The 24,491-nt window shown below is 35.8% G+C and overlaps 1 protein-coding gene across 1 annotated transcript in view; it reads right to left on the bottom strand.

Moving 5' to 3' along the window:
- The window catches only part of GLP1R (glucagon like peptide 1 receptor), a gene marked incomplete at its 5' end in the record, with an annotated part of 38,000 nt that overhangs the window by 6,379 nt on the left and 7,130 nt on the right, over positions 1 to 24,491 (bottom strand). Inside the window, 4 exons of the mRNA XM_015819627.1 lie at positions 4 to 142; positions 1,615 to 1,703; positions 2,611 to 2,680; positions 13,463 to 13,523. Coding sequence (XP_015675113.1) covers positions 4 to 142; positions 1,615 to 1,703; positions 2,611 to 2,680; positions 13,463 to 13,523 — 359 coding nt within the window. The remainder of the gene's footprint in view (positions 1 to 3; positions 143 to 1,614; positions 1,704 to 2,610; positions 2,681 to 13,462; positions 13,524 to 24,491) is intronic.

Here is a 24,491-nt window from a genome sequence, read left to right as displayed (position 1 = left end):
TACCTGAAAAGAAGAAGAGGAGAGTTCAAAAAAGAGCTTCACGAACCGCAGTGTCCCCTTGGCGTGCTCATCAGTAACAAAAGCAAAGATGATCTCATGTGTACCCAGAAGTGGGATCAGAGTCAGTGTAGATTTGGCCAATCTGGGAAGATCAGCCAAACAGGTTAACAAACAGAAGCAAAAGATTCATCTAAAAGAACAAAAAAATCACTGGAATAAAACAAGTCTAACCACTCTTTTTGAAAAGCTCTACCACAAAACAAATGGCTCTCTTGTCTCTAGGGCAGGGGTGTCAAACTGCTGGCCCGTGGGCCGGTTTCATCATACCAAAGCCGCCTCCACCCCATTGCTGGCAATGCAAAAAGAGTCGCGATACGTAACGACACGTTACATGACGTGGCGAATTTGACACCCATGCTCTAAGGCAGGGGTAGTCAACCTTGGCTCTTTTATGACTTGTGGACTTCAACTCCCAGAATTCCTGAGCCAGCTGTGCTGGCTCAGGAATTCTGGGAGTTGAAGTCCACAAGTCCTAAAAGAGCCAAGGTTGACTACCCCTGCTCTAGGGTCTCAACGTCTTCTGGGGAAATGAGTAGGTCTAGCTTCCAGGGCTTTAAAACTCAAAGGCAGCCTGTTGAATTAGCTCAAGAAACAATTTGGACACCAATAAAGCTGGCACAAAATTACTTATGGCTTCTGTATTCTTCTAAGCTCCAGAGGGGAGCCTTGTTGCATTATGCATCAAAATTTGCAGCAGGTATTCAGTGGTAGCTCCTAATGATTTGCATTACTGAAATATATATCTCCCTTTCCCACAAAAAGAGAAACCCCAATATGTACACAGGGAAAAAATATTTTTGACCTAGAGGACAGGATTGATTTTCCCATAAACTATTCCAGTTATAAAAATACACTTGACTGATAAAATATGAGTGGCTTTGTAAAATTGTACTTTAAAATATTATGTGTCTAGGTAGAGAATTAAAGGAATATTTGGTTAAACTTGTACTGGAAAAGGGTATTTGTGGATGTAGCATATTTGCTGAAATGGTACTTATTGCTGACATATATTTGGTATGCCAAGCAACATTAAATATCAATATCAAATATAAACATTGATACAAACTTATCAATACATTTCTACTCCAGACAATACCAAAACTAGTACTTTAAAATGCCTGATAAATCAGAACTTCCCCACAATAAATAACTTGAAACTGACATACAAAAAGAAACCCACAGCTTGAAATGGGGGTGACAGGTAAATCTTCAAAGTAAATGATTTATTGAGGAGCTTCTTTAACAAACTGCATATACAGCACTCCAAAACACTCCTAAAACAGATTTCAATATAAAACTATAAAAAGTTAAATTCCCTCCCCCTAAAAAAAAAAGGAATTTGACAGATGTACTATACTGTCTACCACAATTCAACATTCATCTGTACTTAAATTGTTACTGGTAAATGGCACCACAATTTTGTTTCCTCTTATTAGATGCAATCTGCACTTTTCTCAGTTGTCATAAGCATTTTTCCTTATGATCAATTATCACAAGCATTTTGCTTATGGGGGGAGGAACCCTGATAATATTTTTGCTGACAAATAAACTTACCTGCATTTTATGTCACTTTTGCGCAACAGATTTGCTTGCAGCTTAGAAATTATAATGCAAATAACCCTGATAAAGATCAGGAAGTTCACCTGAATAAAACAAAAAGGAATTACAAAGCAGATTGTAGAACTGAGCAGCATATCTCTGTTAATATAGCACTTAGCACTAAGATTTATATACCGCTTCACAGTGCTTTACAGCCTTCTCTAAGTGATTTTTACAGAGTCTGCATATTGCCCTCAACAATCTGGGTCCTCATTTTACTGACCTCGGGAGGATGGAAGGCTGAGTTGTTGAGCCGGTGAGACTCGAACTGCCAAACTGGTGGCAGCCAGGAGTCAGCAGAAGAAGCCTGCAGTACTGCATTCTAACCACTGCCCCACCAGGGCTCTAATAATATTCATTTTAAGATTATGTTGCCAGACAACTCACTCCAAAATTATGCTCATCATATGAAGTATCACGAAGGAATACATCATTATATATTCTAGTTAACATATTTCAAATGAAATTTTAAACACACATGCCAAGTATAAATTGATATTTTAACCAATGCCTTAATTATTATGATAGTTTCATTATTATGCATTTTATCTACAGTTTATTATTATTATAAAATTAACACAGGCCTATTAGGGATTCTTGCCAACAGCTTTTCTGTTTAGCACAGAATCCAGTATGCATACCAGGAAAAAGACTGCTTGTTAATAAAGAGGAGTTTAGCCACAACTAGATTAAGAATTTGATGGACATTCAATTACTTATTTATTGGAACACAGAAAAAAGCAATTCCCAAATTAATTTTTATAGATAGATTGGTTAAAAAACTGTCATGCATCATTTATGCATTGAATGTTAGCGGAAAGAAAACAATTAATGGAACTCCTATAAAATTATTGTACTAATGAAGGGACAGCTACACTGCCAGCATTTTTATCCCTTTACACTCGCTGCCCATAATCCATGTTACTATTGCAAGAATTTCCAATCACTTACCCCAATAGCAACCATAATAGGCAGCCTGATGATCAGCCAGTAGTTCATATTCAGATTCTTATTCCAACAGCTGGAATAATAAAAAATGGGACAAGGATCAGTGCATGGAGATAATAATGTAATTATGCCACATTTCTGTTCCACACATAGAAAAGCATAATAGTTGCTACTTAATGCAGATACATAGCACAGATGAATCTTAGAAACAATTTCAATTAATCTAGATCAGGCATGTCAAACTCACGACGTCATGTGACGTCGCACAACGTATCGGGCCAGTTTTGCCATTGCCGGCAATGGGGTGGGTGCGGCTTCCACGTGACACATCCAGCCCACGGGCCAGCAGTTTGACACCCCTGATCTAGATCATTGATGCAAAATGGGTGCTCTCAAGCTCTCTGTTAGATGTTAACAATTAACAGTAGTTAATAAAAGTGGTGGCGCAGTGGTGAGAATGCAGTACTGCAGGCTACTTCTGCTAACTGCCGGCTGCCAGCAGTTTGATTCTCACTGGCTCAGGTTAACTCATCCTTCCATCCTTCCAAGATTGGTAAAATGAGGATGTTGGGGACAATATGCTGATTCTGTAAACCACTTAGAGGGCTGCAAAGCACTGTGAAGCAATATATAAGTCTATGTGCTATTGCTATTTCATTAGAAATTAGAAAACAGGTTATAACAGGGGTCCCAACCTATGGGCCGCAGCCCCGGACCGGGCTGAAGGCTTTTGGCCAGCGGGTTGCAGAAATGGTTGGCTGGTGCACACACACATGGGTGCACATTTCCCCCCCACACACACTCATGCTAGCGCCTGTGGTCCCATTTGTGCATGCGTGTGGGTGCGAACAGGGACACTAGTGTGGGGCGGGTGTCTGTGGCCTGTTTGTGCATATGGGAATAGGGCCGCTAGCTGCCACAGGGGCTGTGCAGCCATTCACGCATGCGCATGCATCAGCGCATGCATAACCAGGGCCGCTAGTGCTGCACCAGTGTGTGTGCGTGCACCAATTTTGAAGCTGCTCTCCTTCCCTCCAATCTGCGAGCTTGGAAAGATTGGAGATCTCTGGGTTATAAGGCAGAGTAGATAGTCACATTTCCATCCTCAAAATAAAAGATCACAGATTGATTGCCAACAAATCCAGATATACCAAATCTTTAGGGTTTTGATTGATAATGAAAAAAAGTGTTTTAGTTTGCAGAAAATTTTGTTCTTGCAGCTGACAGGACAACTGTCTGGTTTGTTCAGACTTTCAGTGTAACCCTGTTCAAACCAATTTGAGTGTGCGCACACGTACATTCTTGCAAAGTTATATTTTCATTATATCCTTCTTTGGACATTTTTCCTCCTTCAACAATTCCTTCCAGTCTATCTATCAAATCACTTCAAAGAAATGGCATTAAGAAAAGCGTTTATAATTGATTGTATTATCATGAAGAGATTGAACATTATTCAAAGACAAACAATATATAGAATTACAATGTATAGTATAGAGGTATAACATTTGCTATTTTGTGATTGAGGGTTAAATTGCGTCCTATAAAAGTGGGTGAGTTTTTCATTCTTACTTCAACTATATCCCTAATTATCTTGTCCTTTATAAAACCCAGTAATGAACATAAGTCAATCTTGAGATTCTTAATATACATGGCAAATGCTTGTTTATACAACATTTTGATCATGTGTCATTTACACATCATTGGAGATGATAGGTATAGAAAAGGTAGGAATGGCTGCTGCTATCTCACTGTGCATTTATACATCGTTCACAAGGTGCTACTTGTTTAATTCTACAGACATGCATCTGAAGTTAAAAAAAATATCTTGAAAGCAAGATGGAGAAAAATAGAGGCATACTTTTATTTCAGAAATCTGTCTAATGGACCCCCTATTACAGGTGCTTTAGTATCACACATACTGAATATTTATTTAAGCTAGTTGATTTCCAGTGATATTTTGGGCAATAAAGTACAGGAACAATGTAATTAATAAATAATATTTCTTTGAGGTGTGATTTTTTTTAGCAGAATTTCACTTTAGAAATATATGTTAACTAAAAAAAATAGTAGGTAATAACACTGGGTGTTGGATAAATAAGCATGCTGACAAAAAGGTTTGTATTTTCTTAAATGTTTGTGGTTTCAGAATACTAGAACAATCTTAAAGAGTTTCTAGCATAATGGAAGAAATTAAGTAGTGGAACCCTCCAGTGCGTTAACTGGTTTCTTAGGGCCTGCTAAAACTTTAGCTGCTTTTAAATGTTATACAAATGTGCAATCCAAACATCTACAGGTAGTTTTCAACTTACAGCCATTGATTTAGTGACCATTCAAAGTTACAACGGCACTAAACAAGTGACTTACAGTATGACTGTTTTTCATACTTATGCCCGTTGCAGCATTCGGACACTTTGCAATTGGCATATATTTTTGATGGTTGCAGTATCCTGGGGTCATGTGATTACCTTTTGAGACCTTCTGACAAGCAAAGTCAATAGGGAAACCAGATTCACTTAACTGTGTTACTAACTAAACAACTGCATTCATTCACATAACAACAATGGCAATAAAGGCATTTTTTTTAGCAATGGAAATTTTGGTCTCAATTGTGGCCGTAAGTCAAGGACTTACAGTAAAATTAAAATGCCAGAAAAATAAAAGTGTTTGAAAAGGGCAAATAACTAAACTCAAAGTCTTTGATTCTTTTTAAAGCTTATTTCCAAGTTTAACATATACCAGCCAACAGGTAGCAATCAAAAGTGTGGACTTACTTTATTCATAGTGCAATGCAGTCTTTTATTTAATTTCTTCTACCCCCACCCCCACCCCTCACCCTCAAAACAGACACATACAATAGCAAAACACTATTGTAACTGGATCTGAAGTGATATTTGGCACTTTGAAGCAATTTTTTCACCAAGACAAACCAAACAAAAAAGTCCATTAGTGAGTGACATCTAACTGCCTACCAATTTACTCAAACTGTCATTCGCCACAAACAGCAAATTATACCACAATACAAAGCTGTACTTCTGCATTCAGTACTCGCTCTATCACTGGGTTGTTGACTGAAAGCTTATTAGCACTCAGAATGATTTAAACTCTTTTGACTTGTGCTTGTTTCATGCTTGATATACTTCTTTACATCACCAGTCCCACTAAGGGATATTGAGAAATTGCAGGCACAATTCATATATATTTCCCTCACCTTTTTGGGGGGGAGGGGAGAAATAATCTGATCTTTTGTAATCTTTCTGGAATATGAGGAACTCAATGTAATTAGTTGTACAATGTTTGTGTTCACATTTCTGTATGGATTTGGCATAATGTAACAAAAAAGGTCTTAAGCAATATTTGTAAATAAGACTCAGGAAAACACTAGATTCCCTTCCTTTCTTCCTTAAATCTACCCACAGCCACCAATTCTGCCCACCGCCTGGAGTTCGATCCTGAGAGGGCTCCAGGTTGACTCAGCCTTCCATCTTTCCAAGGTTGGTAAAATGAAGACCCAGATTGTTGGGGGTAACATGCAAATAATGTTTATATTGTAAATCACACAGAGAGTGCTATAAAATGCTGTGGGGCAATATGAAGGTCTAAATGCTATTGCTATTACTATCATTCTCATCTGAAAATTTGTAAATTTTCCAGAATAGATTTTTTACACAGGATTCAAAATTCCCTACAACAAAACATTTCTACAGGATGTCCCAAAGGTGCTTTTTCAAAAGGCAACTGGTCTTTGTTTTTCCTTGAAGACGTTTCACCCTCGTCAGAATAGAGCTGGAAGGGACCTTGAAGGCCTTCTAGTCCAATCCCCTGCTCAAGCAGGAGACTCTATACCATCTCAGACTAGTGGTTGTCCAGTCTCTTTTTAAAGACCTCCAGTGATGAAGCACCCATAACTTCTGAAGGCAAGCTGTTCCACTGGTTAATTTTCCTCACTGTTAGGAAATTTATCCTTAATTCCAGATTGCTTCTTCCCTTGATTACTTTCCATTCATGTTTCTTGTGATTTGGAAAATAAGTTGATCCTCTCTTCTTTGTGGCAACCCCTCAAATACTGGACTATTGATATCATGTCACCCCTCGTTCTTTTCTCTAGGCTAGCCACACTCAAATCCGTTCTTCATCACAAAGACATTTCTACAGGATCCAAATCAATATACAGAATATACAGCCTAGAATCCTGATAACTTCTCAAATAAGAATATTTCCCATGTCACTAAATGCCAAGTAGAAAAGATGTGGTCTACATGTGAAGGTCCAATTAAACCGATTTATTGCTACTCATGCCTATGCACAGGACTATTCTCAATTAATGGTTAGCACCTGCTTTGAGTTAAATAAGGGTCAACAGAATTCAAGGGAGGTTGCACTTAGTTTGCTTGTGGCTACATAGGGATTCTAGGCTGATTCCCCTTTTAACTCTGCCCCCCGGCTCTGCCACTCCTTCTCCTACATTAAATTAATCCCATCATGCTGGAATTAATTTTTGAAATAGGGAAGGTTGGATACTGGTTCGTAATTGTCAAACACCTCTGGATAGACGGAAAGGCTCTTAAGGAAAGGAAATACTCCTGCTTCCTTTAAGGTTGTTAGCCACTCTCTTTCGTGAGTATTTGGAGAGCACTTTAAGGAACAAATGCACTTCTTGAAACTTTCTATTCCTCTGCTGAAAATATCATGCCAAATGAGGTTACCTTTTTGCAATATGGCTGCTGACATATGATACATAGCTCAAAGTCTGATCTTTGTTTAAAACTATTGATTTTCACTTCCACGCACAAAGAGAATTATCAGTTGCTGGGATCATTGCAGACTGAACATTATTTATTTTTCATTATCCTTCAAAGGCAAATGACAAGCTCATTTTATAACTTGGAATAATTTATTATACTTATGAGGACTATTAGGACTTTTAGTAGCCATTTCCCCTTTAGAGTAAGGGACAAAATGTTGCCCTTTATAGAAAGGAAAGTCCCAAGTATATTTTGCAATTTTACAAATAAAGTATCTTTGTAAGATTTAGGTAAATGGCCATACTCCTTGAGTTTCACTGATCTGATAATGTGTTTAACAGAAGTTGTAAGTCTTTTTTAAAATAACATAAAAGCCAAGCAATTGAACATAATAAACACTTCAAACACATTTTTAGACTGACAAAAATCTGCTATGCTTTTAAGTCTTCTGGGTGCCTAGAAACAGAAAACTTACTGTAATCTGGGTTTTAGAGAAGAAATTCAGAAAATGTTAGAAATATCTGAAAATTATATGACACACACGCAAATCTTCTATTAATATTAGTAATAATAAAAACTGCATTTTCTGTACAGCTTACTCAGACAATTGAAAGTGTTGGATTTCACAAAGACTTTTAAATGAAACTTGTAGGTTTATCATTTATGCACAGAGCAACAGATGCAACAAGACTATTTCACATTTGCAACACCCCCAAAATCATCCTTTAGAAGAATCTCTTTCTTACCTCTTTCATATTTGTCTATACTGCCCTTTTCAGCAACTATTACAGTCAAACTTAATTCAAAGAATATTCAATGTCACTATTTTAGTACAGAAAGCAAAAAGGTATCAAAACAATTGTAATAATCAATGTTCTAATTGTTATACTACCAATTTATAATACTTGAACACAATAGTAGCAATATTAAATACTAAACTCTTCTATGAGTCCAGGGGAAGGGAACACGAGAATGCTCATTCCAGTGGACATAATTTGAAGGTTTTTAGGCACTTTACTCATGCTTACATGGGATAAAGTTTACTGAACTTAAAGATACAGAACTGAATAATCTATAGAAGAAAGCAGTGTTTAAGCATTTACATTTAACTTATTTTGATATATATATATCAAGGTCTAGGAGTCGGGTGCGGGCGTTGGCTGGTGTATAAATGCTTTCTTCCATTGAATTATCTATGCCCTGATGATGTTGGTAGGCACCAACGAAAGCTAGGTCTCTTTTAGAATCTTTTAAAATTTTAAAATTTTTAATGTTTTATTAAAACTTTTAATGATTTTAAATTTCCCTGGTGTTCACCTTTTGTTATTTATTATATATATCTATCTATCTCTTGAGTTTGGTGCATCCTGTTGGCCCAAATATGGGAGAAAGGAATTTCGAACTAAAAAGTTCGAAATGGCTATTCCAGTTCTCCCTTAATTCTTTGTTAGCAATCCAAATTTTGAAATATATATATATATATATATATATATATATATATATATATATATATATATATATATATATATATATATATATATATATATATATATATATATATATATATATATATATATGAATGAATATCCCTAAAAGCTACAGAAGAATATACATATGAAAAAGTAACTCCTTTAGGAAAATGCTGAGACTCAAGTAACTTTTACAGACATGCAATGTGCTATTAGAAAAAAGTTTCTGAAGTTTTGTTCTGAAAATCTCCAACTAATTATGGAAAGAACAGCAAAAACTGGATTACGTAGTACATTGGTAAGGTTCAGGTTAGATATATAGTTGGAAATTTAAATCTAAGAGAGCCACTTGATCATGGAACTCATTGGTGACTTTGAGTCAGTCATTCTCTCTCAACCCAACTGCTTCTCAGACTTTAAATTTATTGCCATCTATTCCTTCATAACTTTTCATTTGAGAATCTGTCCAGAAGAAATCTATATTTTCACGATTATTTCCTCAAATATATTTTATATGCAAATTTCCATTTTTGCAGTTTTGCAAATGTAAGTTTGTCTATATAATTTATATACATTTATAAATAATTTTATAAATTATAATGTATATAATTGTAATTATAAATTTTATATACATACACACACACACACACACACAGACACATATATGGCTTTTTTTGTCATAGAACGCCCAGAACGGAGTTCCGGCACCTTTTTTGGATGGAACCTTGTAGGGTAGGCAAGGCGGATTGTATGACATGTGTGAGTTCCAGCACCTTTTTTTTTACAAAAAAAGCACATACATTTTACTAATGTATGCATTTCTATATGTTTGTACCATGCTACTGCAATATAGAGAAAAAAAAAGTAAAATAAAAGGTGCACCAATGTATTTTACAGAACTATTTTTAAACGGATTAACTTTTTCCTGGATCCAGTAAAGTGTAATAGTAAGTGAAACTTTTGTATGGATGTTGACTTGTCATCTAGTGTCCAGAGCATGTAACAGTGCTAGTACATAAACATAAGAAACTCTGGATTATACGTTATGAGGGTACTGTATTGCTTCCTGTGTCCTAAAATGTTTCAGTTTTTGCAGACTTGGCTTTATACATATTGCTTTTACAAACATTCCTGCAAACCAATCAGGATCAGCTGAGCTTAACATGCATATTAACAGATCACAACAATACTGCTAAAATCTTTGCATTATTTTTCAGCCACATAAAAACTGAAATGTTGATCCAAGAAGGGAAACTTTTTATTAGAGAGAATGATTAAAGCATCAAGCACAAAAGGGAAGTGAACAATACCCAGCTGATACATATCAATTGGCCAGTGTTAAAATCTAATAGTAGGAATTTGTTCTACACACTGTTCTACAAAATGAATGAATACACTATTGTTCAAAGGTGACCAGAATAACAGTACAGGTTTTGCTTCACCATAATCATTTCCAGTGGGCTCCAACTAAGTGAATACTAAAGTATAGAGTCTGTTGCACTCTAGCTTCATTAAATGTTCTCATCATGTGTGAAATAAGTTTGCAGGAGCAACGATTTCTATTGTATCTAGTTCCAGTATATCAAGCTAATATTGCTGAATAACAACAGGAATGTGATACTGTCTTTTTGATGCAAGCAGTGGTGTAGTCAGCAAAGCAGTGGAATTGCAAAAGAAGATACTATGTGCATTTTTTTTCTTCACTTAATGAAGAAACCAATAATTTAACCAATAATTTATGGGTTAATATCTTAATCCCTTAATCAAAAGCAAAACCATTTTATGTAGAGAATTACACTGGCATGGTCAGAGGTATTTCCTTTCTCTCTTCAGGTACACTCTTTATCAACAGATGTTTTCTTGGCATGTATGCTAGTGTCGGGGGAGATACCTTTATATTTTCTCAAAACAAAAAAGTGATTAAGGGGAAAATGTATATATTCTCTAAATCAGTGCCAAGGATGAACCTCTATGTAGATTATGCTTCTAGGACTGGATTGTGCCAAACTAACTTTGGCATACATCTGTTATCTCTAGGGTTCAAATCAATTGAAGAGATATAAGGAGTTATTTTATCAGTCTACTTTTAATATTACATACCTTTTCTATTTGCAATAAAAGCTTTAAGCAAGTCAACTAATTCGGCATTCACTGATGCTGATCTGTTTACTTGCTACCATGGGATAATGCATAATAAATTCAGGTTGTGCCTTGTTGTCAATTTTATGTCCGATCAAATGTGTTACTATAACTAATGAGTAAATGACAGCTAAATAAGTGAAAAATACAATGCTTATTCAACACACACATTCTGAATTTTCCCCCAAATTCATTCTAGTCATAAATGATAAAGCAAGGGCACAAAAATATATTTATTGTGTGTGCATGTATAGCATAGCTTGTTTCATCAAGTGGACACCCACAGCTAAAAGAATGTTGTATATTTTTATAAATAGGTTTTACTAAGTCAAATGAAAGAAAAAAGAAAATCAGCCCCCTATTGAGGCTATCACCTATTCTGCAGGACAACACTTTAAAACAATAACAATCTACTGTTGAAGCTTTTTGCAATCCACAGGAAGCATCGCTTATTACTACAGATGTGAGCAAACATGCTTTATCAAACTAAAGACTTTACAGAATCAGATTAAAGGTTTACTAGTTCAGTTTCCACAGTGACCATTCACTAGTATGCGTGCAGGAATAAATTGAACAGAGGCTATGAGAATTGAGATTTAATCTAGACAAGGCAGAAGCAGTGATGGTCAATCAACAAACTGGGAAATAAAAATAAACTTGGAACAAAATGCAGTAGCGAGAATGCTTTAGTGTCCACTTTTGGGATGATTATTATTACCCATCTATTTCATACCCACTGGCTTTATATTTATTTCCAAAGCCTGCCATACACTAAATAAATAAATATTTCCAAAGCCAATTCAATGCCAAGGTTATTACCTATAAAGCCCTGATTAGTTTAGAAACAGGTTACTGGAAAGGGCCTCCCTCTGCATTAGACTTGTCACTGGAGACTTGTCACTGGAGATTTATCATCATGGGAAAAGTGAAGCATTGTAGCATATTCTGGAATGGTTGATGTATGTAAACCATTGTGAGTGTATGTGGATTTTGCAGCATACAAATCAAAGCAATTCATGCAAATAAGTAAGAGTGTAAGTACGAAAATTGAAGCTCAAAACAATTTATCTGAACCTCTAAAGAACTTTGGTAGGTGGGAGGACAGAAAAGTTAACACTATTTTTTTCACCAGGGTTTAACAGTTTTAATCAGGTTTTTTTAAAAAAAAAACAGTTACCAGTAAAGATGTATTTTAAATGGTGGTTTTATTAACCAAATTTGTGTTGTTGTGAACAGGTAGTCCTTGACTTATAACCATAATTGAGCCCAAAATTTCTGTTGCTAAGCGAGACAGTTGTTAAGTGAATTTTGCCCCATTTTATGAACTTGCTTGCCACAGTTGTTAAATGAATCACTGCAGCTAATAAGTTAGTAACATGGTTGTTAAGTGAATCTGGCTTCCCCATTGTCTTTGCTTGCCAGAAGGTCGCAAAAGGTGATCACAAGATCCCAGGACACTGCAACAGTCATAAATGTGAACCAGTTACCAAGCAGCCAAATTTTGATCACATGACCATGGAGATGCTGCAATAATAATAAGTGTGAAAAATGGTCATAAGTCACTTTTGCAGTGCCGTTGTAACTTTGAACAGTCACTAAATAAAAAGTTGTAAATAAGGTCTACCTGTATGGGATTTTTATGAGGGTTGGAAGGAGCTATATAATTGTTTCACCAAAAGCATAAATCCATTGGAAACTCACCAATAAGGCATTTGTGCAGTAGTATTTTCTTGCTGTTGTTCCGGTCAATTAATATAGTACAGTACTATGTTCTATCCTGAAACCAGAATCAGTGACCAGAAGCTATGGATAGGCCCGATTTCCACTTAAATTCAGCTAAATGTTGTTTTGTGTGACAAATTTTATCTCTTTTCTGTGGATAAATCACTAGACCAGACATGTCAAACTCGTGACGTCATGTGACGTCGCGCAACTTATCAGGAGAGTTTTGCCATTGCCGGCAATGGGGTGGGCGCGGCTTCTGCATGACGCGTCCGGCCCGTTGGCCAGCAGTTTGACACCCCTGCACTAGACTATAGACTAGACTACTGTTTGATCTCTCATTAGTGTAGTTTCAACAAAATCACAACTCTTGATCCTCAAAATGTGCATTTTCCCATTACAGAGATTAATGTCAGCATTGGAAAATTTTATTAAATAAGCCAGGCATATTGGCTGCCTCTAGAAATACAAGTTTAAAGACAGGCTTTCCAAGTGTGATGAGTCATGATGAAGGGCAGGATACATAAAACAGTATACTTTTCCAGACAGATGTATATTTAGGCATGCAGAAGATGCTGAACAGCAAAAGCTTGTGCTTATTTGTTTGAATAAAATGTAATGAGAAGCTTTTACACTAATCAAGTGACAAGTGGAGCAAATGCACAAGATGTTAATACAACAGCCATTGCCAAAGCAATTATAACCAAGAAAAATGTGCAACTTCACCCCCTCCACAAAACATAACCTTCACATGAATTAGTTAAGAATCAGAACAGAACCAACCCCTCATCTTCATAAAGGTACTTGACAATTCCCCAGAGGATTACAAACAGCATTGGCACACCTGGGAGGGAAAAAAAGGAAAGAAGAAATGCATAGAGAATGAGTCAACAGAAAAACAATCAGGAAGGCTTGCAATGTTGTGAAATTTTATTCAATGCAAACCTTCCTTTGTTAAATGAGATTATACGTAGCACAATTATTCGATAAAAATTACTAATCAGTAGACTGGATAGTTAGTACCATTACAAGAAATCATTTCAATTTTGTTCCCATAAATTTCATAAATAGTAGTTTTGACACTATTCCTGAATTGAACATACAGTATTGCTACGTTTTACCCCAATAGCAACTATAGGCCAATCAAAACCTTTTGTATTCCTCTAGTTCTTAATGCAATGGAGTATTAAATCTGATAAGAACTCTTATTAGAGCGGGTATTGCTAGAATTTCAAGAATCATCAATATGTATTTTTTTCATGAAATAAATCAAGGATTCATGATGGCAATATAACATTTGTATTATATCATTTCTTAGTTCAGAGGTCCCCAACCCTGGCCCATGGACCGGCATCGGTCCACGGCATGCCAGAAACCGGTCTGTGCAAACAAGCAAAGCCCCATCTGCAGGAGGCAGGCAGCACGCAAAACCACGCCCCCTGTTCTCCGCGGAAAAACCTTTCTCCACAGAACTGGTCCTTGGTGCCCAAAAGGTTGGGAGGGCACTGTCTTAGATAACAGATACGGAAGTTAGTAAACAGTATACCACTGAGTGGGTCAAGAAAAGAGAAGCTTTTATGAGTTAAAATGAAATTTAGAAGTTTAACATTTAAAAAGTGATATTTAAACAATATGTCCAATGTGATTACAGAATTAGCATCAGTGGGCTTGTTGAGCACAAGTACTGCATTAACTGTCTACTGGAACAGATAAATGACAATAAATGCAATCCAGCTGTGGTACTAAAAATGTATCAGATATCTCATCCAAATTCATTTATAAACCCAGGTGCATGTTTAATTCAAAGAAACACTTATTTACTGTGGTTATCTTCTTGACTTGGTAATGAATTAAAGCTGTATTTATAAACCATAATATTTTTAAAATGAAATATGCAAACTGAAAGAGAACAAATTATATTTCTGTGAAACCCACAGATGTGCAAAGTAATAACTGCTGTTACTGTAGATTTGTCGTGACCAGCATATATCAGAAACATCTCCACTTCTGACTTTTATTTGATGTTTGAGATCCAATTATTAATCCAAATGCCAGTTGCTGTTGAACCCACTGCAGTGTTCTGAGTAAATAAAAATAATAAAGAGCTCAGATATGAGCTGCTGTGTTGCTACTAAATTTCATTGGTTCCATATGTTGAACAGTCTGGATTTGCACTGGACCGTTATATACTGTACAGTTACTGCTATCTTTAAGCAATCTTTTCCCAACAGCATATGCTTCTAATAAGTTGAATGTGCCAGTCCCAAATGTCAGTCAGCACATTTGGATGATACCACATTACAGGAAAATGTGTTTAGATGAGTTGCAACAAAGGATGTAAGCTGCTGACTGATGATCCAATGCATTTTTTTCCTCAAGTGATATTTTAATATCCTTTTATTTTATGTTAGCTCAGATGCTTGTTTAACTGGGTTGCTGATTATTTTCAATCTTTTGTGTACCTAGGAAAATCTCTATGCACCTGTATTATTATTATATTTTTGTGTGCTTAGTTTAAAATTATAAGAACTCATTTACCCAATGTTTTATTAACAAATAATGTAAAAACACTACAAATGAAACATAGTGAAAGCAAATAAGTTGTTGTAGAAAGCAATGAGAAGTCCTTAGGGAACAGGCAAAGAAAGATGAAACAATCCTTAAGCAAGACACCAGAGGCAAGAGACTCAAGCAAATGGAATGAAGTGATCTCTTCACAACTAGTCAGAACTTAAAATATTAAATTTATATATTAAACTTTATAAGGTGAGAAAATATTAAAAATTATATAAGGTGAACTACCTAAAGTTTTTTTTAGTTTTATGAACAATTTAGAGCTTGTTGATGCAGCGGCAATTCAAGAGAGTATTCCAATTTTTCTGAAAGACATTGATCTTTTTCAAGAACATATCTCTATGAATTCAACTAAGGTACATAAAGTAGAGATATTACCAAAGTGAGTTTGATTTTTAAATGGAAACCCAGTTCTTTCAAAAAGTGGTAAAATGAAATGCCATTACAGAAAGAAGCAGTAGTGGAAAACTATAAAAATAAATTAAGAGTTTTTTGAAAATAATCTTAATAAAGATACAGATATAAGAATGGTGTGGGTGGAAGCAAAGCTTTCAAGAGGTTACTTCATACAACATAACAGTAAACTCAAAAAGAAGAGAAAACACCAGCTATTTTGGATGAGACAAAAAGAAAAGAAGAGGAATTAAACACGTTTCCAGAGAAGATAAATATTTCTCAGCAAATTAAGCTTCTACAGTGACAATATCCTATGTTAACGCTAAGAGAAATGTAAATAAAAATAAATTACGCAAAAAAGAGTTTACCAATAAACCAGGGAAGGGCTGGCATACAGATTACAAAAAGAAAAAGAAAATGACATTGAAGTTATAAGAAGGAGGTACTGTAATAACATATAATGTGGCTATATAAAAAAAGTTGTTTCATCAATATTATTGTTTCATCAATATTATTCCAATTTATATAAGGGACATTTCCTTAGAGAAAACAGATGAATATGTAAGAAACAAAATTTACTGAAGATTACAGAGAAATAGAAACAAATTGTGAATGGGTCCATAACAATAAAGGAGGTTTGTGAAGCTATAAAAAAAAGATTAAAACAGAAAAGGTGCCTGGACCTGATAGGTTACTGGCTTTTTACTATAAATGCTTTCAGTGATTAATTCCTCAGAAATCTTTAACTCAATATTAAAAAGTTGGATATGAAATAAAAAGGAAGTGTTGTTCTGTTAAATCAGAATTACTATATATTTTGTCCTAAACATCCTTAATAGCAGAAATGATATTACTTGGATATGGCTATTCCAATCTAGAGGACAAACATTCAATAGGATTTTTTCTTCCCTATACTCAATTTATATATAGGTAGTTCTTCAGAGTCAAAGAAGACATGTTGTGCAGTTCATCTATGGAAATAGAGGTAGCTCTGCAGAGACAGTCTGGAAGTGCGGTCTAGCACAATGAGGGCATGGGACTCCATTATTCCATTTTAATAACTACCGGTGTTGTTCTGTGATGCCATTCAGTTTTCTATCAGTTTTTGATGGTGACTGTCTTCAAAGCCAGTAGAGGCTTCAAAGGAGAGATCTCACCGACAGATACAGTTTCTAGTTCCCTTGGCTAGATGTCACAATGGCATAGTTTTCCTTCACAGCATCTTTATAGTGCTTATGTGGACAACTTCAAAGTCTCTTCACAGTCTCCAGTAGATCAAGAGCAACTGGAAAGCTATTATGATGGTCATGCATTCTAATGATTTATCCTGCACTCCACATCTGGGCTCTGATAATCAGGGACTCAATGGTGGTGGACTTCACATGATTAAAACCTCCAGATTGGAGATAGTCTTACCAACATAGGCGAAGGATGGAACAGAGATTATGCATATGAAATTTCTCTAGTTGTTTGATATGTTGTTTGTACAGAGTCTAGAATTCACATCCATATAGGAGACAACCGCAGTTCTGTAGGCTTTCAACTTTGTGGAGATACTAAGGCTGTGTTGATTGAGTACTTTAGTATGCAGCTGCCCCAGAGCCTGGCTGGATTTGCTGAACCAAGAATCAATTTCCTTATCAAAGATCCATTGCTCAAGATGATACTTCCCAAGCATTTGAAGCTGCTTGGATTTGTCAGCTGGGGGGGGAAATCAACAATGATTTTTAATTCTATGGGGTGACTATTTAGCACCAGCTGGTGAAGTACTTCAATCGTGTTCAGGCTGATACTCTTGTTTTCATTATTTAACAAATACATGGATTTCTTTAGTTCCCCAGATACAAAACCTAATTCCTGTGTAGGCTGTCTTGCATATTTAAGTTTCTTATCATTTATTTTCTTAATTTTTATTTCCTAAATTTTCTGATATTTATTTTTTCCTTCTTTATGAATTATATGCAATATTGTAATTAGCAACGCTAATAAACGCTATTTATTAAAATAGTCTTTCAAATCTTATTGCATCTGTTTTATAAAAGTGGATAATTTCATAATGATGCATTTAAGTATCATTTTGGGGAAAATGAGTTTTTCTTATAATAACTGACCATTACTGGATTATGGTCAGATATTGATATAGAACCAATGTTATATTTATTATTCCATCAATTAAGGATTAAGATACTAAAAAAAAAGATCAAGTTGGGAACAACTCTGGTGTAGAATTTCTATAAATGCTATAACAGTAACCACATTATCTTCTACTGAATCACTTGTTTCACTACAAAATCTGAGGACATATAAAGAGTTACAATACCTGGAAGCAGAATTACAAAATTAAATACCAATAAAGAGTAACAGTCAATATAGAAGCCTGTAATACTTGCCATGCAGAAGAATTAAACTGGAATAATATAATCATCTAATAAAGAATCTAAAAAGTGATTTAAATATCCAGACATGTTTGTTTGATTCATATCTAAACTACAAAAGATATTTAACACATGAGCCATAGTTCCGTAGTGGTTAGAATGCACTACTGCAGGCTAATCCTTGCCACAGCCAGTTCGATCCCGATCAGCTCAAGGCTGATTTAGCCTTTCATCCTTCCGAGGTTGGTAAAATGAGGACCCAGATTATTGGGGGCAATGTTCTGCCTCTGTAAACTACTTAGAGAGGGGTGTAAAGCACTAGGAAGCAATATATACTGTAAGTCTAAGTGCTATTGCTATGTGATTATCGGTAGCAATAGTAATAGCATTTATCTGAATGCAGCTTAGCAGGGCCATATTAATTCATAATACAACATGACTTGAGACATAATTGCCAGTTTCTCTCTCTTTTTCTCTCCTACTGAATAACTTGTTTCACTACAAAATATGAGGACATGTGCAAGTTACTATACCCAGTAGCAAAGCTTAAATTCCCACTGATAGATTCCTGACCAACTAAAAAAAATCATTCTTAGGTGGAAGGATATGAATTTCTTGCAACTCTCTGGCCTTTATACATTAAAATAAAAGTTTTTCGTGACAACTTCAGTTCTCAAACAGAAATATTCAGTTCTTTAAAGGAATCCAGACAGACATTCATCCAATATATTAACATAAAGAGAACAAAATCTGATCAGTCATCATATGCTAATCAGTTATAATGTTTTAGCAATGGGAGATATACAAACTGACAAGCAGAAGATACAAGTCAGAAATTCAACTCTACTTTTTGTTACAGGTAGGATTGTCTTATGATATAGTGGTACTGCCTCTAACTCTTGCATTAATAATGGGAATTTATGACACATTACAAGAGAAAATCACATTTTGCAAAGCTCATAGGACAAAAGCAGCAATCTCGTACATATCTACAGTACATCTAAGTCATGAGAAGTTTAATAAAATAAAATTGTAGTGCACTATAAGACAGGAACATTTCCCAACCCAAAGCAATACTGAATCTTCAGTTTTGGCATTTGTAAAGGCACCTCTGAAGTTCAAGATAATTCAGATAACTCAGAGGGCATGTAGTGCTTATAAATCCCATATCAGCATGGAAATGCATCCTGCTCCTATGTCTTAGTAAGATATTTGAACATGCAACTGGTACTCAAACCCTGCTGTCTATTAATTAGATTTATGCAACTTCAACAGCATTAGCTTTGTATATGAAACATACACACACATGCCTCAAAGGTAAAAAAGGTAAAATAGCTTTGTATATGAAACATACACACACATGCCTCAAAGGTAAAATACCGCACAAAGGTAAAATACCGCACAATATCTAAGTAACCAACAAATATATGATTTTCTTTTTAATTAGCATTTTACTATTATTATTTTTTAAAAGAAAAACTTACCAAGTACATTGCCAAACATACACCTAAGCTGTCTTCTATTTGGACACATTTTGTTCCATTCAACACTCTACCCCTGAATCACCCTCATTCACTCCAAATGAATAGTGCCCAGGCATAACTGATTCCTACTGCTATACTGACTGAGATAAAACAAAACAAAACAATCACATGCCAAAAAACAACAGTCCAATCATTGCATTCTAAACAGCTGGATAACTCAGAATGGTTCTATTTGAAAGAATGGCTTTGTTTCGTCTTTCGAAACAAACACCGGGATTTGTTCTGAACTTGAAATGAAACTTTTAAAAACACACACATTTTACTTTACATTCTCAAAGTGGGATTTTAGGATAAGAAGATTTGGAAGTCAAAACTTTTTGCATATCGCACAGTCCTAGTTCACATTTTTGGCAAAACGCATTGATTCAAAAAATGGATGTATACAGTATATAAAAAACCTAGATTCCCTATGAAGATCTGCAACTATATGTAGTTGCAACTATATCTGCAACTAAAGGACACTGTATATCATTGTAGTAAAGTTTTAATATTCTTACCTTAAATAAGTTTCTTAACAGTTCAGTAGAATGATAATTGGTTAATGAATAAGGTCTGCATTTAAATCGTGTTATTGTTCAAAGCCTAACAGTCCCTCATTGCCCTTTTCTAGTTATTTTTTTCTTCATTTCTCTTGTGCTTGTGTTGTGAATGCTCCAGCACTGGAAGTTTTTAAGAAGAGACTGGACAACCATTTGTCTGAAATGGTATCAGGTTTCCTGTCTGAGCAGGGGGTTGGACTAGAAGACCTCCAAGGTCCCTTCTAACTCTGTTGTTGTTGTTGTTATTTTACACTAATTCTATCATAAATAAAGAATGGAACAAAATTATCAAAGTGGGATTGATAATTTCTCACTCTTTTGATTGGGGAGGCTGATGCAAAAATGTTGGAGGAAAAAGCACTGGGATTTTTAACTTTTTCTCATACAGATTTGAATGTCTCAAATTAAACTATCATAGTATCCTGATTGTTTGAATTTTGCCATCACAATAGAAAGTTGTCAGTGCAATTTTAGTTTTTGGTCATGCAGGAATGCATCTAAGTCTGACTGTCTTCCTGTTAAAGTCCATAAAAATGACACTAATGTGAGAAAACATAGACCAGTGATGGCGAACCTTTTAGAGACCAAGTGCCCAACCTCAACCCAAACCTCACTTATGTATTGTTGGGTGCCGTGTGGGTGTGGCCGCCGTGTGGGTGTGGCCCGCCGTGTGGGCGTGGCTACAATGGTTATGGCAGATGGGTGGGCGTGGCCAGGGTGGGCATGGTCAACTCGATGTTGCTCCTGGGGAGAGACGCCTGTGGGGGCCGGGCAGGGTTGGGGGAGATCCAGGGGTCTCTGGCAGGTGGGGCGGTAGGCAGGAAGCTGGTTTTGCGGGGTGAGGCGAGGCAGGGCGGAAGTGCCATGTCGCAGGGCAAGGCGAGGCAGGGGCCAGGGGGCTGCTGCCTGACACCATCGGCCCCCGCATACAAAGGCCAGCAAGCGTATGGGTGCTGGGATGCATCCGGCCATGTGGGACCTCAGCAAGTTAGCGGGCGGCTGGTTAAAGACGACGGTTGCCATGTTCGGGGCATGGCGCACGTGCCCACAGAGAGGGCTCTGAGTGCCGCCTCTGACACGCGTGCCATTGGTTCGCCACCACTGACATAGACTGAGAGAGACTATTTTAGTTGCAGAGTTCCAACATCCAAAATGCAGCAATGCAGGAATAGATGCTATTTTGCTCTGCCCTGCTTACTGCTTTTCTGGAGTGAAAGTATTATCTTCAGTTGAATGGAAGCTGGCAAAAGAAAAGCTCAGTAGCTTTTCTGTATCTTTAATTAATTAAACAATTATATTTAACTGATGATATTAAACTGATGTAAGACTAATTGTTTTTATAGCCTACTCAAACTGCTTTAATGTTGAAATTCTACACTATCCCCTGCTACAAGTAATATTAATATTTCAGTTTTTTGTGTTTCTTATAAGAAATCTATTTTCTTTACATGCTGTGCTGCTTTGTCTCATTTTAGAAGACTTTTAGAACACAGATGTGAGTATTTTGTTCTCAAACCTTACATCCTTCTGTTAGCATAAAACCTTCATGATAAGGTAGTCCTCGCTTAACAATCAAAACTGGGACTAGCAATTCCACTAAGTAACACAGTCATTATCTGCAAATGACAGACTTACACTCTTACACCTACCATGGTTGTTACATGAATTGCCTGTGGCTGTTAAGCAAAATATCATTTAATAATTAGAACACAACAGAGTTGGAAATGACCTTGGAGGTCTTTTAGTCCAGCAGGAGAACCTATACCATTTCAGACAAGTGACTGTCTAGTCTCTTCTTAAAAATCTCCAGTAATGGAACGCCCACAATTTCTGGAGGCAAGCTGTTCCACTGGTTAATTGTCCTCACTATTAGGAAGTTTCTCCTTAATTCCAGGTTGGTCAGTTTCCTGTCTTGCCCTCTGGTGCTTTGGAGAATAGTCTGACCCCCTCATCTTTGTGGCAAAGATACGAATACGAATATTATGTAACTTGCAATTTTACTGCAAGCTTCTCTGTTAACTCTGCTTGTCAGAAACTGGCTGTGAAGCATACAAATGGTGGTCACATGACTGTAGGGGTGTTGCAACAGTCAGAAGGGCAAAGTTACTTTTTCAGCCCCATCGAAACTGAATGATCACTAGACAGGGCACTTGCTGAGTGAGCATTATCTGTATGACCATTTATTCCATTCGCTGCATGACAATGATTTCCAAACAGTGGTGAATTGGAACAATCATTGGGGAATTAAATACTTATAGTTAGTTACACTCCTACTCCTTACAAAGTAGAAAGATCCAAAGCATTTTCCACTAGGACAAAATTGAGGAAACTTCTGTTTAGTTCCTTCAGCTCTGCTGGCAATAACAATAACAATTCTAGCAACAAGTTATTCTGTCCACTATGTCAGAAGAGGCACAAAAATAACAACTTGAACTGCAGTTCCTGTTCGCATCTCTGCTGGCTCACCAACCTACTTTGAAAAATATTGCCCAGGAGACAAGATGGGAATAAAAAAATATAACAAGAACTTTATAAGAACAAAGAATGAATGAATGAATGAATGAAAGAAATACATGCATGCATATATGCATACATATGTAAATAAAAGTCCAAGATACTGAACCAAGTATACGCTTCAGCTTAATGATTTGTATTTTATCTCAGGGGAAAAATATGTATTTTTGTTGAACACAAGTTGGCAAAGTACCATAAGGTATAGATTTGTGCATAACCAATAACCTAGCATTCGTTTATATTCCACTGAAAAGATAAGGTCAACATTTTAAAAGTCATCATCTGCTGTAAATGGTGTATAGGATAATTAGATTGTATTAACAATATTTTTATAGCAGAATTGCAAGAACCTCAGGCTACATATAATAAAATGAGTCAGCTAATAAGTTAGAAACGTATGAGAGAACATCAATGGTTAATGAAATCTGCTAAACAAACATTGAGTTAAATTGTAAGAAAAACATTGCAGCTTTTTCAATGAATGGAGGAATGAATGTGTGTGTGCAGACAGCATGTGTATGGTGGAGGAAAAATAGCCTCTGTGTGATGCAAGTAATACATTACTGGTTTAGAGGTCCACACATTCACAATAGACTGACATAACACCATTACCACAATGGCTTTTAATTTTAAGGCATTAACTAATTCCTATCATTATTTTCCCTACTTTATTGCAGACACATGCTGGGTTAATGTTTTCAGAGTCGTTTTGCAACAGTAATTGCATCTTTTTGAGTGGTTAGCGGCAATTCTGAACACATCAGTGTGGTTGCAAGGAGTTAGAAGTATCTGCCCTAATGTGAACTAATCTGACTTATTAATGCCAAGTCTCATCTGCCATCCTGTTGCCCTGTGAACCAGTATAGGGAAATCCTTTGGGAACTTTTTGCAGATCAGAGTTTGGTTTCCTATGTAGATTCTTATGATGCTAAATATTGAACCATAATTTGCATTTGACTGGGTCTAGTCAATTTCTCTTTTTGAAGTAATCATAATGTTGGCAAAACATGGACCACCAATTGAATTCTTAAGGGTACGAGATATTATCAGCTGAGAGGTTCCAGAATTGCATAACAAAAAGCATATTTTCTATGAGATAAGCCATACTTGCTAATCATATAAAAATAGGCTGTTGCGCTGTGGAGTCTAAGAACATATTAAGTTTTTATTTAAATAAAATAAAAGAATGCATAATAGTTGAACATGAAGTACAGAATGCTATAAAAATGTGCCACATTAATGTCTCCAAGAGAAAGGAACTGTACAGGCTACTAACATTAGAACAAATTACTCAAGGTCAAAGAAAATGTTGGTGAAATGAAAAATCAAGGAACAATGGAAAATTTCAAAAATGAGAAAAGTTTTTTTTAAATATTATTTCAAAGGTGTAATACATATTGTCTATTTGTAGAGAATCAGCATTAATTAGGCAAATGAGAATTCCCATTTATTCATAAATAATTGTGGAATAATTCCAAAAGTTGTTTCTTTCTTGATTTTGTTACTCTATGAAAACATGAATAATAATAGAATAAAAAGCTGTACAAAACTTTGTTTTAAAAGCGCTTTAGTTAATGGTTGGTGAATATGAATTATATACCTATATGTATAGACTACATTAAAGTGATTACATGAATTACTTATTTTCAACTTCTCTCTTCATTCCTTTTCCTATTTGAGCTTAAAAATATTACAACTATTATTTTGTATTCTATGCAACAGAATTCCTCCACAATTTTTATTTTTCTGAAGTAATTTCATACTCTTGTTAGATAAGAAGCTCTTCAAATATATTTTAAGGAATACAATCTATAATTGGTTTTCAAAACAAAGTATGTTTTATTTGAAATGTGTATTTTTCTCTTTTATA

The sequence above is a fragment of the Protobothrops mucrosquamatus genome, unplaced genomic scaffold (assembly GCF_001527695.2).
Source record: "Protobothrops mucrosquamatus isolate PMUCROS unplaced genomic scaffold, P.Mucros_1.0 scaffold960, whole genome shotgun sequence".
Lineage (NCBI taxonomy): Eukaryota > Metazoa > Chordata > Lepidosauria > Squamata > Viperidae > Protobothrops > Protobothrops mucrosquamatus.
The sequence above is the reverse complement of the archived record's forward strand: the minus strand, read 5'-3'. Positions and strand labels throughout refer to the sequence as shown.